General features: G+C 42.9%; 1 protein-coding gene across 2 annotated transcripts in view; it reads right to left on the bottom strand.

The window, feature by feature from the left end:
* The window catches only part of LOC139563699 (gamma-2-syntrophin-like), an 89,649-nt gene that overhangs the window by 54,890 nt on the left and 15,168 nt on the right, over nt 1-19,591 (bottom strand). Inside the window, exons 3-4 of one of the 2 annotated variants that reach the window (XM_071382563.1) lie at nt 4,118-4,174; nt 1,086-1,143 (exon numbers count right to left, since the gene is read on the bottom strand). In XM_071382563.1, coding sequence (XP_071238664.1) covers nt 1,086-1,143; nt 4,118-4,174 — 115 coding nt within the window. The remainder of the gene's footprint in view (nt 1-1,085; nt 1,144-4,117; nt 4,175-19,591) is intronic. The other variant, XM_071382564.1, reaches the window with a different exon arrangement.

Genomic DNA, 19,591 nt, shown 5'->3' with positions numbered 1-19,591 from the left:
AGACAGGATGATAACTTCCTCTCTGGGTTATTAGAGGCAGGATGTTAACTTTCCTCTCTGGGTTATTAGAGACAGGATGTTAACTTCCTCTCTGGTTTATTAGAGGCATGTAGATGTTAACTTTCCTCTCTGGGTTATTAGAGGCAGGATGTTAACTTTCCTCTCTGGGTTATTAGAGACAGGATGATAACTTCCTCTCTGGGTTATTAGAGACAGGATGATAACTTCCTCTCTGGGTTATTAGAGGCAGGATGTTAACTTCCTCTATGGTTTATTAGAGGCATGTAGATGTTAACTTTCCTCTCTGGTTTATTAGACGCAGGATGTTAACTTCCTCTCTGGTTTATTAGAGGCAGGATGTTAACTTTCCTCTCTGGGTTATTAGAGACAGGATGTTAACTTTCCTCTCTGGGTTATTAGAGGCAGGATGTTAACTTTCATCTCTGGGTTATTAGAGGCAGGATGTTAACTTCCTCTCTGGTTTATTAGAGGCAGGATGTTAACTTCCTCTCTGGGTTATTAGAGGCAGGATGTTAACTTCCTCTCTGGGTTATTAGAGGCAGGATGTTAACTTACTCTCTGGGTTATTAGAGGCAGGATGTTAACTTCCTCTCTGGTTTATTAGAGGCAGGATGTTAACTTCCTCTCTGGGTTATTAGAGGCAGGATGTTAACTTTCTCTCTGGGTTATTAGAGGCAGGATGTTAACTTTCTCTCTGGGTTATTAGAGGCAGGATGTTAACTTTCTCTCTGGGTTATTAGAGGCAGGATGTTAACTTTCTCTCTGGGTTATTAGAGGCATGAATTCACGCTTTCACTAAAAGAAGGGCGGGGGGGATTCTAATAGCTAAGTTGAAACAGAACGTGTCTAGTTTCTATCCATTACAATTAAACCTCTGCTATATACCTCATCAGCAGTTTTCCTTCTATAGCTGAGCATCTGCATTCTGGTTTAGTAGTCATACAGTAACTACATGACATAAAGGCAACTTAACCTAAAATGGTGTAAATGGATATCCTTCATAACAGCAGTGTAAATGTCAGATGTTTCAGTCCACATCGCTGGGAGAAACATTCAATACTTACCTGCTTGATCTTTAAACATCTTTGAAATGACCACAGGCACTTTATGCTCAGCACCTCCCTGAGAGTCACAAGAGAAAGGTCATTATTAATCACAAAGTATAACATTTATATAAATCTACGGAAAATATGCACCGAACAAGCAAGCAGATCAGAGTTTCATTCCACAGAGAACTGTACGTTGATATACAGTTGAAGTCGGAAGTTTACATACACTTAGGTTGAAGTCATTAAAACTCGTTTTTCAACCACTCCACACATTTCTTGTTAACAAACTATAGTTTTGGCAAGTCGGTTAGGACATCTACTTTGTGCATGACACAAGTATTTTTTCAACAATTGTTTACAGACAGATTATTTCACTTATAATTCACTGTATCACAATTGCAGTGGGTCAGAAGTTTACACACACTAAGTTGACTGTGCCTTTAAACAGCTTGGACAATTCCAGAAAATTATGTCATGGCTTTAGAATATTCTGATTGGCTAATTGACATAATTTGAGTCAATTGGAGGTGTACCTGTGGATGTATTTCAAGGCCTACCTACAAACCCAGTGCCTCTTTGCTTGACATCATGGGAAAATCAAAAGAACTCAGCCAAGACCTCAGATAAAAATTGTAGACCTTCACAAGTCTGGTTCATCCTTGGGAACAATTTCCAAACGCCTGAAGGTACCACTTCATCTGTACAAATAATAGTACGCAAGTATAAACACCATGGGACCACGCAGCCGTCATACTGCTCAGGAGGGAGATGCGTTCTGTCTCCTAGAGATGAACGTGCTTTGGTGCAAAAAGTGCAAATCAATCCCAGAATAACAGCAAAGGACCTTGTGAAGATGCTGGAGGAAACAAGTACAGAAGTATCTATAGCCACAGTAAAACAAGTCCTATATCGACATAACCTGAAAGGCTGCTCAGCAAGGAAGAAGCCACTGCTCCAAAACCGCCATAAATAAGCCAGACTACGGTTTGCAACTGCACATGGGGACAAAGATTGTACTTTTTTGAAAAATGTCCTCTGGTCTGATGAAACAACTGTTTGGCCATAATGACCATCATTATGTTTGGAGGAGAAAGGGGGAGGCTTGCAAGCCGAAGAACACCATCCCAACCGTGAAGCACGGGGGTGTCAGAGCTTCTAGGAGTACTGGGTGGAGGAGTCAAGCGCAGAGAGCAGGTTAGTTCAGAACGTGGATCTTTATTCCTGTCGACAGTGAAAACGGTCATGCCCAACACACAGGCGCATGAAAAATACCAGTCCAAACACACAGGACTAAACTGTCCGGAAAAATAGCATCCACCTAAATTCCAACACCAACGAACAGAAAAACAAGTCCGCACAAAAGCCAGCGGGCCTACTGCCCTTAAATAGCCCACAAAACTAAACTCAAAACAGGTGCACCCAATCAGCCCAAACTAACAGAAACAAAAAGAAGAGAATCGATGGCAGCTAGTAGGCCGTTGACGACGACCGCCGAGCGCCGCCCGAACAGGAAGAGGCACCATCTTCGGTGGGATTCGTGACAGGGGGTGGCAGCATCATGTTGTGGGGGTGCTTTGCTGCAGGAGGGACTGGTGCACTTCACAAAATAGATGGCATCATGAGGCATAGAAATTATGTGGATATATTGAAGCAACATCTCAAGACATCCATCAGGAAGTTAAAGCTTGGTCGCAAATGGGTCTTCCAAATGGACAATGACCCCAAGCATACTTCCAAAGTTGTGGCAAAATTGCTTAAGTCAAGGTATTGGAGTGGCCATCACAAAGCCCTGACCTCAATCCTATAGAACATTTGTGGGCAGAATCGAAAAAGTGTGTGCAGGCAAGGAGGCCTAGAAACCTGACTCAGTTATACTCGCACTGTCAGGAAGAATGGGCCAAAATTCACCCAACTTATGTGGGAAGCTTGCGGAAGGCTACCCGAAAAGTGTGACCCAAGTTAATTAATTTAAATGCAATGCTACCAAATACTAATTGAGTGTATGTAAACTTCTGACCCACTGAGAATGTGATAAAAGAAATAAAAGCTGAAATAAATCATTATCTCTACTATTATTCTGACATTTCACATTCTTAAAATAAAGTGGTGATCCTAACTGACCTAAGACAGGGAATTTTTACTTGGATTAAATGTTAGTAATTGTGAAAAACTGAGTCTAAATGTATTTGGCTGAGGTGTATGTAAACTTCTGACTTCAACTGTAGCAGACACAGTAACAGGAACTTCCTCATCTATACCATGTAGATCTAGCAGACACAGTAACAGGAACTTCCTCATCTATACCATGCAGATCTAGCAGACACAGTAACAGGAACTTCCTCATCTATACCATGTAGATCTAGCAGACACAGTAACAGGAACTTCCTCATCTATACCATGTAGATCTAGCAGACACAGTAACAGGAACTTCCTCATCTATACCATGTAGATCTAGCAGACACAGTAACAGGAACTTCCTCATCTATACCATGTAGATCTAGCAGACGCAGTAACTTCCTCATCTATACCATGTAGATCTAGCAGACACAGTAACAGGAACTTCCTCATCTATACCATGTAGATCTAGCAGACACAGTAACAGGAACTTCCTCATCTATACCATGTAGATCTAGCAGACACAGTAACAGGAACTTCCTCATCTATACCATGTAGATCTAGCAGACGCAGTAACAGGAACTTCCTCATCTATACCATGTAGATCTAGCAGACACAGTAACAGGAACTTCCTCATCTATACCATGTATATCTAGCAGACACAGTAACAGGAACTTCCTCATCTATACCATGTAGATCTAGCAGACACAGTAACAGGAACTTCCTCATCTATACCATGTACATCTAGCAGACACAGTAACAGGAACTTCCTCATCTATACCATGTAGATCTAGCAGACACAGTAACTTCCTCATCTATACCATGTAGATCTAGCAGACACAGTAACAGGAACTTCCTCATCTATACCATGTATGCATTCAAATCTCCTAATAGAGGCACAATATTTGTATTGATGAAAATGAACCACTTACTTTGATGCTTAGACCCAGACCTCCAGCTGCCTGTCTTCGGAGTACGACAGTTCTGTGCTTTAAAAAATGGGAATTGACCTTGGTAAAATAATATTGAAATGTTGAAACAAGTTTGGAGTGTAACATTGTGGTGCTAATTTTCCAGTTGATAGTCTTTACGATCAAAACCATAACATCGAAAAGACACAGCATGCCTCCATAGAAAAACATAAAAACATAAAGAACGCATAAGAAGCAATAGCTTCTTATCAGGGGTGGACTGGGACAAGAATTCGGCCCTGGCACTTTATCCACACCAGCCCATATCACAGCGCATGCTGCCAACTCCCACCGGATACCATTTTTAGGTCTTTGTGTCCAGTATGAAGGAAGTTAGAGATAGTTTAGAATGCTAGTAGATACCCATAGACTTCCAGTCATTGCGCTAACGCTAGTTAGCATTGGCTGCCGAAACTACCTCTAACGTTCATACTGGACACAGAGACATAAAAATGGTATCCATGAGTACATCTGAATCTGGGCACGTAGATAAAGGGCCTTATTGCCAAAATCCCGAAGTATCCCTTTAATTACTATTACAGGGATCCTGACTAACATTTTACCCTGGTGTCACTGGTTCCGCTAACTTTTCCATCCAATTGTGTACTACAGTATGTCATCAATTTCATTTTATATGTTACGTCCTGCAAAAAATAAACAAATAGTATGATATGTTACGAATCCAATTCATAAAGAATCCAACTTTAAGAAGTGTAAAGAATAGACAACTGAGGTTTTCAAGAAACAAGTTTCTTCATTTAACATCCAAGCAGGAATGCATGAATCAAGATATTTTGATGTGTAAACTTATACAGTGATTGTATAAGTTTACACCAGTCTCAACGTCAACAGTGAAGAGGCGAATCTGGGATGCAGAGTTGCAAAGGAAAAGCCATATCTCAGACTGGCCAATAAAAATAAAATATTAAGATGGGCAAAAGAACACAGACACTGGACAGAGGAACTCCGCCTAGAAGTCCAGCATCCCGGAGTCGCCTCTTCACTGTTGACGTTGAGACTGGTGTTTTGCGGGTAATATTTAATGAAGCTGCCAGTTGAAGACTTGTGAGGCGTCTGTTTCTAAAACTAGACACACTCATGTACTTGTCCTCTTGCTCAGTTGTGCACCGGGGCCTCCCACTCCTCTTTCTATTCTGGTTAGAGCCAGTCTGCGCTGTTCTGTGAAGGGAGTAGTACACAGCATTGTACGAGATCTTCAGTTTCTTGGCAATTTTTCGCATGGAATAGCCTTCATTTCTCAGAAAAAGAATAGACTGACGAGTTTCAGAAGAAAGTACTTTGTTTCTGGCCATTTTGAGCCTGTAATCGAACCCACAAATGCTGATGCTCCAGATACTCAACTAGTCTAAAGAGGGCCAGCTTTATTGCTTCTATAAATCAGCACAACAGTTTTCAACTGTGCTAACATAATTGCAAAAGGGTTTTCTAATGATCAATAAGCCTTTTAAAATGATAAACTTCGATTAGCTAACACAACGTGCCATTGGAACACAGGAGTGATGGTTGCTGATAATGGGCCTCTCTACGCCTATTTTTATTTATTTTATTGTTAATTCACCTTTATTTAACCAGGTAGGCTAGTTGAGAACAAGTTCTCATTTACAACTGCGACCTGGCCAAGATAAAGCAAAGCAGTGCGAGAAAGTTACACCGAGTTACACATGGAATAAACAAGTGTACAGTCAATAACACAAAAAAGGTCTATATACAGTGTGTGCAAATGACGTGAGGAGGTAAGGCAATAAATAGGCCATAGTAGCGAAGTAATTACAATTTAGCAGATTAACACTGGAGTGATAGATGAGCAGATGGTGATGTGCAAGTAGAAATACTGATGTACAAAAGAGCAGAAGAGTAAATAAAAACAATATGGGGATGAGGTAGGTAGATTGGTTGGGCTATTTACAGATGGGCTATGTACAGCTGCAGTGATCGGTTAGCTGCTCAGTTAGCTGATGTTTAAAGTTAGTGAGGGAAATATAAGTCTCCAGCTTCAGCAATTTTTGCAATTCGTTCCAGTCATTGGCAGCAGAGAACTGGAAGGAAAGGCGGCCAAAGGGGGTGTTGGCTTTGGGGATGATCAGTGAGATATACCTGCTGGAGCACGTGCTACGGGTGGGTGTTGTTATCGTGACCAGTGTAGATATTCCTTTAAAAAAAACAGCCGTTTCCAGCTACAATAGTCATTTACAATATTAACAATGTCTACACTGTATTTCTGATCAATTCTATGTTATTTTAATGGACAAAAATATTATATATTTTTTTAAATATTTTATATATATATTTCTATTATATTTTCTCTTTCAAAAACAAGGACATTTCTAGGTGACCCCAAACTTTTGAATGGTAGTGTACATCTATATGTGGACTAATATCATAGGCTAATTCATGTTGGGTTCAACACCTCAGAAAGTGGAAACTCAAAACACACTATCTAGATTAGATATGAAACTGTATGAAAATTTCAAATCACGATTATAGTGACCAAAATGATCACGGTAATCAGTATTATCGCGGTATTGTTAAAACGTGCTGGAAATGTTCAAGAAGTACTGATACACTGAAATCATTTCACCAAGTTTTATATTGAAAAGCAACAAACAACAAATACAATTATCAGCACTACGCACTTTTTGTGTGCATAAACATTAAAATAATAACATTTAACATTAAATATGGCACCATGTGTCCATGAGACGTAAAAGTTTCCCTAGTGGAGGTTTTAATGAACACAAACTTAAGTAAGCAAATCAAATGTGCATATAACAGCAAGTAAAGCAAATGTGCATGCAAGAACAATACAACCATATGTAAACAAATCCAATGTGCAGGTGTTGACATCAAAATAACAACACAAAATATGTAAACAAATCAAATGAACAGCACTGATTGTATGTCTGTTCTCTCCTCCATAAAGAAGGTGCTGCTGGTCTAACATCCTGTATGTCTGTTCTCTCCTCCATAAAGAAGGTGCTGCTGGTCTAACATCCTGTATGTCTGTTCTCTCCTCCATAAAGAAGGTGCTGCTGGTCTAACATCCTGTATGTCTGTTCTCTCCTCCATAAAGAAGGTGCTGCTGGTCTAACATCCTGTATGTCCGTTCTTTCCTTCATAAAGAAGGTGCTGCTGGTCTAACATCCTGTATGTCTGTTCTCTCCTCCATAAAGAAGGTGCTGCTGGTCTAACATCCTGTATGTCCGTTCTCTCCTTCATAAAGAAGGTGCTGCTGGTATAACATCCTGTATGTCTGTTCTCTCCTCCATAAAGAAGGTGCTGCTGGTATAACATCCTGTATGTCCGTTCTCTCCTTCATAAAGAAGGTGCTGCTGGTCTAACATCCTGTATGTACGTTCTCTCCTTCATAAAGAAGGTGCTGCTGGTCTAACATCCTGTATGTCCGTTCTCTCCATTAAGAAACCAGGTGCTGCTGGTCTAACATCCTGTATGTACGTTCTCTCCTTCATAAAGAAGGTGCTGCTGGTCTAACATCCTGTATGTTTTTTTATTTTTTTATTTCACCTTTATTTAACCAGGTAGGCAAATTGAGAACACGTTCTCATTTACAATTGCGACCTGGCCAAGATAAAGCAAAGCAGTTCGACACATACAACAACACATAGTTACACATGGAGTAAAACAAACATACAGTCAATAATACAGTGAAAAATAAGTCTATATACAATGTGAGCAAGTGAGGTGAGATAAGGGAGGTGAAGGCAAACAAAATATATATATAAATAAATAAAAATATAAAAAGGCCATGGTGGTGAAGTAAATACAATATAGCAAGTAAAAAAACACTGGAATGGTTGGTTTGCAGTGGAAGAAGGTGCAAAGTAGAGATAGAAATAATGGGGTGCAAAGGAGCAAAATAAATAAATACAGTAGGTAAAGAGGTAGTTGATTGGGCTAAATTATAGATGGGCTATGTACAGGTGCAGTAATCTATTAGCTGCTCTGACAGCTGGTGCTTAAAGCTAGTGAGGGAGATAAGTGTTTCCAGTTTCAGAGATTTTTGTAGTTCGTTCCAGTCATTGGCAGCAGAGAACTGGAAGGAGAGGCGGCCAAAGGAAGAATTGGTTTTGGGGGTGACCAGAGAGATATACCTGCTGGAGCGCGTGCTACGGGTGGGCGTTGCTATGGTGACCAGCGAGCTGAGATAAGGGGGGACTTTACCTAGCAGGGTCTTGTAGATGACCTGGAGCCAGTGGGTTTGGCGACGAGTGTGAAGCGAGGGCCAGCCAACGAGAGCATACAGGTCGCAGTGGTGGGTAGTATATGGGGCTTTGGTGACAAAACGGATGGCACTGTGATAGACTGAATCCAATTTATTGAGTAGGGTTTTGGAGGCTATTTTGTAAATGACATCACCGAAGTCGAGGATTGGTAGGATGGTCAGTTTTACAAGGGTATGTTTGGCAGCATGAGTGAAGGATGCTTTGTTGCGGAATAGGAAGCCGATTCTAGATTTAACTTTGGATTGGAGATGCTTGATGTGAGTCTGGAAGGAGAGTTTACAGTCTAACCAGACACCTAGGTATTTGTAGTTGTCCACATATTCTAAGTCAGAGCCGTCCAGAGTAGTGATGTTGGACAGGCGGGCAGGTGCAGGCAGCGATCGGTTGAAGAGCATGCATTTAGTTTTACTTGTATTTAAGAGCAATTGGAGGCCACGGAAGGAGAGTTGTATGGCATTGAAGCTCGCCTGGAGGGTTGTTAACACAGTGTCAAAAGAAGGGCCAGAAGTATACAGAATAGTGTCGTCTGCGTAGAGGTGGATCAGAGACTCACCAGCAGCAAGAGCGACATCATTGATGTATACAGAGAAGAGAGTCGGTCCAAGAATTGAACCCTGTGGCACCCCCATAGAGACTGCCAGAGGTCCGGACAACAGACCCTCCGATTTGACACATTGAACTCGATCAGAGAAGTAGTTGGTGAACCAGGCGAGGCAATCATTAGAGAAACCAAGGCTGTCGAGTCTGCCGATGAGGATGTGGTGATTGACAGAGTCAAAAGCCTTGGCCAGGTCAATGAATATGGCTGCACAGTACTGTTTCCTATCGATAGCGGTTAAGATATCGTTTATGACCTTGAGCGTGGCTGAGGTGCACCCATGACCAGCTCTGAAACCAGATTGCATAGCGGAGAAGGTATGGTGGGATTCGAGATGGTCGGTAATCTGTTTGTTGACTTGGCTTTCGAAGACCTTAGAAAGGCAGGGTAGGATAGATATAGGTCTGTAGCTGTTTGGGTCAAGAGTGTCCCCCCCTTTGAAGAGGGGGATAACCGCAGCTGCTTTCCAATCTTTGGGAATCTCAGACGACACGAAAGAGAGGTTGAAAAGGCTGGTAATAGGGGTGGCAACAATTTCAGCAGATAGTTTTAGAAAGAAAGGGTCCAGATTATCTAGCCCGGCTGATTTGTAAGGGTCCAGATTTTGCTGCTCTTTCAGAACATCAGCTGACTGTATTTGGGAGAAAGAGAAATGGGGAAGGCGTGGGCGAGTAGCAGAGGGGAGGCCAGTGCTGTTGACCGGGGTAGGGGTAGCCAGGTGGAAAGCATGGCCAGCCGTAGAAAAATGCTTGTTGAAATTCTCAATTATAGTGGATTTGTCGGTGGTGACAGTGTTTCCTATCTTCAGTGCAGTTGGAAGCTGGGTGGAGGTGTTCTTATTCTCCATGGACTTTACAGTGTCCCAGAACTTTTTTGAGTTTGTGTTGCAGGAAGCAAATTTCTGCTTGAAAAAGCTAGCCTTGGCTTTTCTAACTGCCTGTGTATACTGGTTTCTAGCTTCCCTGAAAAGTTGCATATCACGGGGGCTGTTCGATGCTAATGCAGAACGCCATAGGATGTTTTTCTGTTGGTTAAGGGCAGTCAGGTCAGGAGAGAACCAAGGGCTATATCTGTTCCTGGTTCTAAATTTCTTGAATGGGGCATGCTTATTCAAGATGGTGAGGAAGGCATTTAAAAAAAATATCCAGGCATCCTCTACTGACGGGATGAGATCAATATCCTTCCAGGATACCTCGGGCCAGGTCGATTAGAAAGGCCTGCTCGCTGAAGTGTTTCAGGGAGCGTTTGACAGTGATGAGTGGAGGTCGTTTGATCGCTGACCCATTACGGATACAGGCAATGAGGCAGTGATCGCTGAGATCTTGGTTGAAAACAGCAGAGGTGTATTTGGAGGGCAAGTTGGTTAGGATGATGTCTATGAGGGTACCCGTGTTTACGGAATTGGGGTGATACCTGGTAGGTTCATTGATAATTTGTGTGAGATTGAGGGCATCAAGCTTAGATTGTAGGATGGCTGGGGTGTTAAGCATGTTCCAATTTAGGTCGCCTAGCAGCACAAGCTCTGAAGATAGATGGGGGGCAATCAGTTCACATATGGTGTCCAGAGCACAGCTGGGGGCAGAGGGTGGTCTATAGCAGGCGGCAACAGTGAGAGACTTGTTTTTAGAGAGGTGGATTTTTAAAAGTAGAAGTTCAAATTGTTTCGGAACAGACCTGGATAGTAAAACAGAACTCTGCAGGCAATCCTTGCAGTAGATTGCAACACCGCCCCCTTTGGCCGTTCTATCTTGTCTGAAAATCTTGTAGTTAGGGATGAAAATGTCAGAATTTTTGGTGGTCTTCCTAAGCCAGGATTCAGACACGGCTAAAACATCTGGGTTGGCAGAGTGTGCTAAAGCAGTGAACAAAACAAACTTAGGGAGGAGGCTTCTAATGTTAACATGCATGAAACCAAGGCTATTACGGTTACAGAAGTCATCAAAAGAGAGCGCCTGGGGAATAGGAGTGGAGCTAGGTACTGCAGGGCCTGGATTCACCTCTACATCACCAGAGGAACAGAGGAGGAGTAGGATAAGGGTACGGCTAAAAGCTATGAGAATTGGTCGTTTAGAACGTCTAGAACAGAGAGTAAAAGGAAGTTTCTGGGGGCGATAAAATAGCTTCAAGGAATAATGTACAGACAAAGGTATGGTAGGATGTGAATACAGTGGAGGTAAACCTAGGTAATGAGTGATGATGAGAGAGATATTGTCCGAGGTATGTCCGTTCTCTCCATTAAGAAACCAGGTGCTGCTGGTCTAACATCCTGTATGTACGTTCTCTCCTTCATAAAGAAGGTGCTGCTGGTCTAACATCCTGTATGTCCGTTCTCTCCTTCATACAGTAACAAGGTGCTGCTGGTCTAACATCCTGTATGTATGTTCTCTCCTCCATAAAGAATGTGCTGCTGGTCTAACATCCTGTATGTCCGTTCTCTCCTCCATAGAGATACAAGGTGATGCTGGTCTAACATCCTGTATGTATGCATCTTTGTCCCTTGAGATTGAAATGTAAAAATGTCAGCATATTTACTTTGTCTGGTTTAAAAGTAGTGATCTGCGAGGGGAGACAATTGCCCGCTGGCACTGAACACTCTCTCTGATGGCACGCTGGTTGCTGGGATGCACAAAAGCTTCCTGGGAACCCTGGCATGGTGAGGCAGCTCTGGGGCATGGCCCTTCCACCACACCAGTGGATCCTCTTCTTCTGGAATGGGTGGTAGAGACAGGTAGAACTTGATCTCTTCTTTCACTCTGTCGTCAGGGGGGGTCGGAATCTGACCCTCTTCACCTCTCTGCTGCCTTGTAGAGGTAATGTTTCTCAGCAACCCAGCCAGGCCTTTCCCCTCCGAAGCCGCTGTGGGGGTGTTGGTGGTGCAGGTGCTGCTGGTGCTTTGGGGTTCTTTCGGTGTTCCTCAAGGTTCCGTTTTGGGACCACTATTGTTTTCACTATATATTTTACCTCTTGGGGATGTCATTCGAAAACATGGTAACTTTCACTGCTATGCGGATGACACACAGCTGTACATTTCAATGAAACATGGTGAAGCCCCAAAATTGCCCTCGCTAGAAGCCTGTGTTTCAGACATAAGGAAGTGGATGGTTGCAAACTTTCTACTTTTAAACTCGGACAAAACAGAGATGCTTGTTCTAGGTCCCAAGAAACAAAGAGATCTTCTGTTGAATCTGACAATTAATCTTGATGGTTGTACAGTCGTCTCAAATAAAACTGTGAAGGACCTCGGCGTTACTCTGGACCCTGACCTCTCTTTTGACGAACATATCAAGACTGTTTCAAGGACAGCTTTTTTCCATCTACGTAACATTGCAAAAATCTGAAACTTTCTGTCCAAAAATGATGCAGAAAAATGTATCCATGCTTTTGGTACTTCTAGGTTAGACTACTGCAATGCTCTACTTTCCGGCTACCCGGATAAAGCACTAAATAAACTTCAGTTAGTGCTAAATACGGCTACTAGAATCCTGACTAGAACCAAAACATTTGATCATATTACTCCAGTGCTAGCCTCCCTACACTGGCTTCCTGTTAAGGCAAGGGCTGATTTCAAGGTTTTATTGCTAACCTACAAAGCATTACATGGGCTTGCTCCTACCTATCTTTCCGATTTGGTCGCTACGGTCACAAGACGCAGGCCTCCTAAGTGTCCCTAGAATTTCTAAGCAAACAGCTCGAGGCAGGGCTTTCTCCTATAGATCCCCATTTATATGGAATTGTCTGCCTTCCCATGTGAGAGACGCAGACTCGGTCTCAACCTTTAAGTCTTTACTGAAGACTCATCTCTTCAGTGGGTCATATGATTGAGTGTAGTCTGGCCCAGGAGTGTGAAGGTGAACGGAAAGGCTCTGGAGCAACGAACCGCCCTTGCTGTCTATGCCTGGCCGGTTCCCCTCTCTCCACTGGGATTCTCTGCCTCTAACCCTATTACAGGGGCTGAGTCACTGGCTTACTGGTGCTCTTTCATGCCGTCCCTAGGAGGGGTGCGTCACTTGAGTGGATTGAGTCACTGACGTAATCTTCCTGACTGGGTTGGTGCCCCCCCCCCTGGGTTGTGCAGTGACGAAGATCTTTGTGGGCTATACTCGGCCTTGTCTCAGGATGGTAAGTTGGTGGTTGAAGATATCCCTCTAGTGGTGTGGGGGTTGTGCTTTGGCAAAGTGGGTGGGGTTATATCCTTCCTGTTTGGACCTGTCTGGGGGTATCATCGGATGGTGCCACAGTGTCTCCTGACCCCTCCTGTCTCAGCCTCCAGTATTTATGCTGCAGTTGTTTATGTGTCGGGGGGCTAGGGTCAGTTTGGAAACATGGAAAAAAGGAAGAGCATACATTCTAATCTAACTGGGCTTCACCATGGAAACAACAGACTGGAGAGAAGAAAAAAAAAACTAAGTAGGTAGCTTAAATCTAGTTATTAGTCTAGGTCAAGAATAGTATATTTCCAATTTAAGGAAAATTGTACATCTTTATGAAAAGGTAAACAATGAAAATCACTTTGTAACAAAAACAACTACCATCCATATATCATTCAACAGTAGAGAAGTACACAGGATCCAGTGACTATATCTCATATCTCATCTGGAGTACTTCTCCTGTCTTATCCGGTGTCCTGTGTGAATTTAAGTACGTTCTCTCTATCTTTCTCTCTCTCGGAGGACCTGAGCCCTAAGACCATGCCTCAGGACTACCTGGCATGATGACTCCTTGCTGTCCCTAGTCCACCTGGCCATGCTGCTGCTCCAGTTTGAACTGTTCTGCCTGCGGCTATGGAACCCTGACCTGTTCACCGGACGTGCTACCTGTCCCAGACCTGCTGTTTTCAACTCTCTAGAGACTGCAGGAGCGGTAGAGATACTCTTAATGATCGGCTATGAAAAGCCAACTGACATTTACTCCTGAGGTGCTGACTTGCTGCACCCTCGACTACTGTGGTTATTATTATTTGACCATGCTTGTAATTTATGAACATTTGAACATCTTGGCCATGTTCTGTTATAATCTCCACCCGGCACATCCAGAAGAGGACTGGCCACCCCTCATAGCCGGGTTCCTCTCTAGGTTTCTTCCTAGGTTTTGGCCTTTCTAGGGAGTTTTTCCTAGCCACCGTGCTTCTACACCTGCATTGCTTGCTGTTTGGGGTTTTAGGCTGGGTTTCTGTACAGCACTTTGAGATATCAGCTAATGTAAGACAGGCTATATAAATACATTTGATTTGATTTGATTCCCTGACTTGTGCAGCTGCCAGCTTCAAGGCCTCCTGGACACAACTGTCAGTGTCAACTTTTGCAGCCTCAGGCTCATTTTAAAAGCTCCTTTTGAAGCGGGGGTCAATGAAACAAGCCATGTGCATGACTCTCTTTGCTTCTCTGTGTATCTGTTGTTAAGGTCTTCTCTGTGTATCTGTTGTTAAGGTCTTCTCTGTGTATCTGTTGTTAAGGTCTTCTCTGTGTATCTGTTGTTAAGGTCTTCTCTGTGTATCTGTTGTTAAGGTCTTCTCTGTGTATCTGTTGCTAAGGTCTTCTCTGTGTATCTGTTGTTAAGGTCTTCTCTGTGTATCTGTTGTTAAGGTCTTCTCTGTGTATCTGTTGTTAAGGTCTTCTCTCATCTGTTGTTAAGGTCTTCTCTGTGTATCTGTTGTTATGGTCTTCTCTTTGTATCTGTTGTTAAGGTCTTCTCTGTGTATCTGTTGTTAAGGTCTTCTCTGTGGATCTGTTGTTAAGGTCTTCTCTGTGTATCTGTTGTTAAGGTCTTCTCTGTGTATCTGTTGTTAAGGTCTTCTCTATGTATCTGTTGTTAAGGTCTTCTCTATGTATCTGTTGTTAAGGTCTTCTCTGTGTATCTGTTGTTAAGGTCTTCTCTGTGTATCTGTTGTTAAGGTCTTCTCTGTGGATCTGTTGTTAAGGTCTTCTCTGTGTATCTATTGTTAAGGTCTTCTCTGTGTATCTGTTGTTAAGGTCTTCTCTGTGTATCTGTTGTTAAGGTCTTCTCTCATCTGTTGTTAAGGTCTTCTCTGTGTATCTGTTGTTATGGTCTTCTCTTTGTATCTGTTGTTAAGGTCTTCTCTGTGTATCTGTTGTTAAGGTCTTCTCTGTGGATCTGTTGTTAAGGTCTTCTCTGTGTATCTGTTGTTAAGGTCTTCTCTGTGTATCTGTTGTTAAGGTCTTCTCTGTGTATCTGTTGTTAAGGTCTTCTCTGTGTATCTGTTGTTAAGGTCTTCTCTGTGTATCTGTTGTTAAGGTCTTCTCTCATTACCCTTTCCATCTCCTTGGTCAGGGATGGCTACGTATCCTTTTCCACCAGAACATCACGGGTGATGTGGTCCAGGACAGGTTAATGGCTGATAGTGTCACTTGTGTCTCTGAGGCAAGTGCATCTGTAAACTTGCTCAGAGGTTCAAGGAGCTGGCACAGTTGCTCCATGACACTTTGTCGGCATCCTTGGGCATCAGATTCCATGTTCCTCTTTCTCCAGCCAGTGTCGCACAGACTGGCTGCTGTTGGCTGAGGAAACACTCAAGCATCTTGTGTGTAGATCCCCATCGGGTCACCACATCATGGATCAGAGCCTTCTGTGGCATGTTGAGGGCAGCTTGCTTTTCTCTCAGTTCTCTCCTTCTCTTCCAGCTCCGTGAGAAGCCTTGGACCAGATGACGGCAGGCCTTGACTGCTGTGTCAACTCTTTGAATTTTCAGAGCCTTTGAGATGGTCAGGTTCAAATGTTGGCCAAAGCACCAAAGCCACAGATCTGGGAACTCTTCAAAAGCCTTGATCATGTTGGTTGCGTTATCTGTGGTTATGTAGACCAGGTCTTTTTGTTGATCCCCCCCACTCTTCCAAAATATTCTCAAAAAACTCTCTGATGTTGTGAGCCGAGTGATCTTCTGGGAAGAACAGTGTTTCCAGGCAGTTTGATTCCAGTTGCCAGTCTGGGGTGAGGTAAAGGATAGTGAAGCTGATGTAGGGTTGACCACCCTCACTTTCACTGGTCCAGAGGTCAGTAGTTGCAGAAAACCATGTGCCTTGAGCCAAACTTTTTCCAACATCAGCTTTAACCTGGTTGTACATGTTCGGGATATCAGTCTTGGAAAATCCTTTTCGTGATGGCACTTTTTAGTGAGGCGCGGGAGCCTTCATCAGCCTCAGAAAGCCAGGCCTCTCAACAATATGAAAGGGAATCATGTCCTTTGTAATGTAATATGAAAGGGCTGCAGTGAGGTCTTGAGCATTTTTTGATGTGGATGCATAAGCAGCCTGCCTTTTAAATGCTTGCTGGAGTGTCTGTGTCACAACTGTAGATGAGGATGGACCAGTAGCATCACTGGGTTTGCCTGCTGCACATCCACTCTGTAAACAAGCAAATAGCAAATGTATTATTATTATTATTATTGGTGTTGTTACATTATAATTATTATTAGTAGTACTAACACACACAAACACACAGTCTATCTACGGTGATGCATTTGAGTATATGCAATGACTCCATGCACAATTTACATAAATACAAATGAGTCTTTAGACAGTGATAGTCATTGCAATGAGCCCAACAATTGGCATAAATACAGGAGTCTTGTATAGGAGTCTCCTATTGGAACACTTTTAAAATCAAGTCGATGACTGACGTATTTTAAATGAACAAAATATGTTGGTTGGGTGACTAAACTACATAAGGTGTTATCGTGTGTAATGGGGGAATAGAGTCTGAAGACACACGACTCATACAGCAGCAGAACATGTAGTGTTTTTACAAGAGTAGGTAACACTGAAAGCTTCAGTTTACATTATTGACAAGCTATTAGCAAGTTAGACAGACAAACCATGACATTTTCCCCCATTCCGAAGTCCCCACATCATGCATTGAGCTAAAAGTTAACTTACCTTGCATTCGCTATAAAGTAGCGGGTGGTGGTCACGAAGATGACTCAAGAGATTTGAAGTGCGTTTTCTTTGTTTTGCATATTCTGCAGACAGGGTGATCATCTTCCATTAGGTTTCCCTCAGCACTCTCGCAAAACCCAAAATACTACCACACTTCAGATTTGGTCCTCTTTGAAGGCTGAAAAATCTCCTGAGCGCTGTCATTGCCTTCCTCCATGTCTTCACACAAAACAAAACCCACGTTGCTGCGTCTGCATCAGACTGTTGCTAACTTTGGTTGATGCTGTACACTATTTACCTTGAGCTTTTCAAACCGCGGTAATCAAACACGGTTTTAATGATAATTAACATTTGAAACGGTAATACAAACCGTCTGGAATTTTACTGTGGTTTATCGTGAAACCGGTAACCGTTTCATCCTTAATCTAGATTGCTAACTCTAAATATAATACCCACTGCTAGTAGCCATGTATTCATCCAACAGTAAATGTTGCTAGACAACCATTTTCAGGTCTTGTCATAGATTTTCAAGGAGATTTAAGTCAAAACTGTACTAAGGTCACTAAGGTCTTCTTGGTAAGCAACTCCAGAGTGGATTTGGCCTTGAGATTTAGGTTATTTTATTGCTGAAAGGTGAATTAATCTCCCAGAGTCTGGTGGAAAGCAGACAGAAACAGGTTTTCCTCTAGGATTTTGCCTGTGCTTAGCTCCATCCTGTTTCTTTTTTTAATCCTGAAAAACTCCCCAGTCCTTAATGATAACAAGCATATTCTTAACACAATGCAGCCACCACTATGTTTGAAAATATGGAGAACGGTACTCAGTAAATCAAAGTATAAATATTTAGCAGTATTACATTGGTGCCTTGTTGCAAACAGGATGCATGTTTTGGAATATTTTTTTGTGTGCAGGCTTCCTTCTTGTCACTCTGTCAATTAGGTTAGTATTGTGGAGTAACTACAATGTTGTTGATCCATCCTCAGTTTTCTTCTATCACAGCCATTAAACTCTGTAACTGTTTTAAAGTCACCATTGGCCTCATGGTGAAATCCCTCAGCTGTTTCCTTCCTCTCCGGCAACTGAGCTAGGAAGGACGCCGCGTATCTATGTAGTGATTGGGTGTGTATTTGGAAACACAATGTCAACTTTCACTGCTATTGCTAGACAACACAGCTGTACATTTTGATGAAACATGGTGAAGCTCAAATCACCTACCCTGGAAGCCTGTGTTTCAGACATAAGGAAGTGGATGGCAGCACATGTTCTACTTTTAAACTCGGACAAAACAGAGATGCTTGTTCTAGGTCCCAAGAAAGAAAGAAATCTTCTGTCGGATCTGACAATAAATCTTGATGGTTGTACAGTCGTCTCAAACGTGGGAAGTTGATTTTGTTTAGGGCACATAGCCTTTGAGCTTCACGGTTTGGTTTTGTAGTGTTTATTGTTTTGTTTGGCGTCATTTTGAGTTAATAAAGAAAATGTACGCTCACAACGCTGCACCTTGGTCCTCATCTTTCAACAGCCGTGACAGTTCGTAACATTGCAAAAAATCTGACGCTCTTTACCAAAAATAATGCAGAAAATCTAAGCCATGCTAATGCCACATCAATATTAGACTACTGCAATGCTCCACTCCTTGTCTACCTAGATAGCGCTAAATAAACTTCAGCTTGTGCTAAATATCGCTGTTAGAATCTTGACTAGAACCCCCCAAAATGATCATATTACTCCAGTTCTAGCCTCTGGCTTTCTGTTAAGCCTAGGGCTGATTTCAAGGTTTTACTGCTAACCTACCAAGCATTACATGGACTTGCTCCTACCTATCTCGCCGATTTGGTCCTGCCGTACATACGTACACGTATGCTACAGTCACAAGATGCAGGCCTCCTTAATGCTCTTAGAATTTCTAAGCAAAGAGCTGGAGGCATGGCTTTCTTTCATAAAGCTACATTTTTATGGAATGGTCTGCCGATCTATGTGAGAGGTAGACTCGGTCTCAACCTTGAAGTCTTTATTGAAGACTCATCTCTTCAGTAGGTCCTATGATTGAGTGTTCTGGCCCAGCGTGTTAAGGTGAACGGCAAGGCACTGGAGTGACGAACCACCCTTGCTGTCTCTGCCTGGCCGGCTCCCCTCTCTCCACTGGGATTCTCTGCCTCTGACCCTATTACGGGGGCTGAGTCACTGGCTTGCTTGTGCTCTCCCATGCAATCCCTGGGAGGGGTGCATCACGTTGTCCCAGGCTTCTTTCACTATACTCAACATGAGTGGGTTGAGTCACTGACGTGATCTTTTTTCATGTCCTCGGGCAGTGGGGGGGATCTTCGTGGGCTATGCTCGGCCTTGTCTCAGGGGAGTAAGTTGGTGGTCTGTTATAATTTTGGTGGTGTGGGGGCTGTGTTTTGGCAAAGTGGGTGGGGTTATATCCTGTCTGATTTTCCCTTTCCCGGGGAAACTTTGAACGGGGCCACAGTGTCCCCGACCCCCCCTTGACTCAGTCTCCAGTATCTATGCTGCAATAGTCTATGTGCCGGGGGGCTAGGATCAGTCTGTTGTATCTGGTGTAATTCCCTTGTCTTATCTGGTTCTCCGGTGAGATTTTAGGTATAATCTCTCTAATTCTCCCATCTCTCTCTCCACATCTCTCCATGGCTCAGGACTACCTGGCCTGACGACTCCTGGTTGT

Source organism: Salvelinus alpinus, chromosome 34 (genome assembly GCF_045679555.1).
Source record: "Salvelinus alpinus chromosome 34, SLU_Salpinus.1, whole genome shotgun sequence".
NCBI lineage: Eukaryota > Metazoa > Chordata > Actinopteri > Salmoniformes > Salmonidae > Salvelinus > Salvelinus alpinus.
This window is presented reverse-complemented; position numbering and strand designations above follow the sequence as displayed.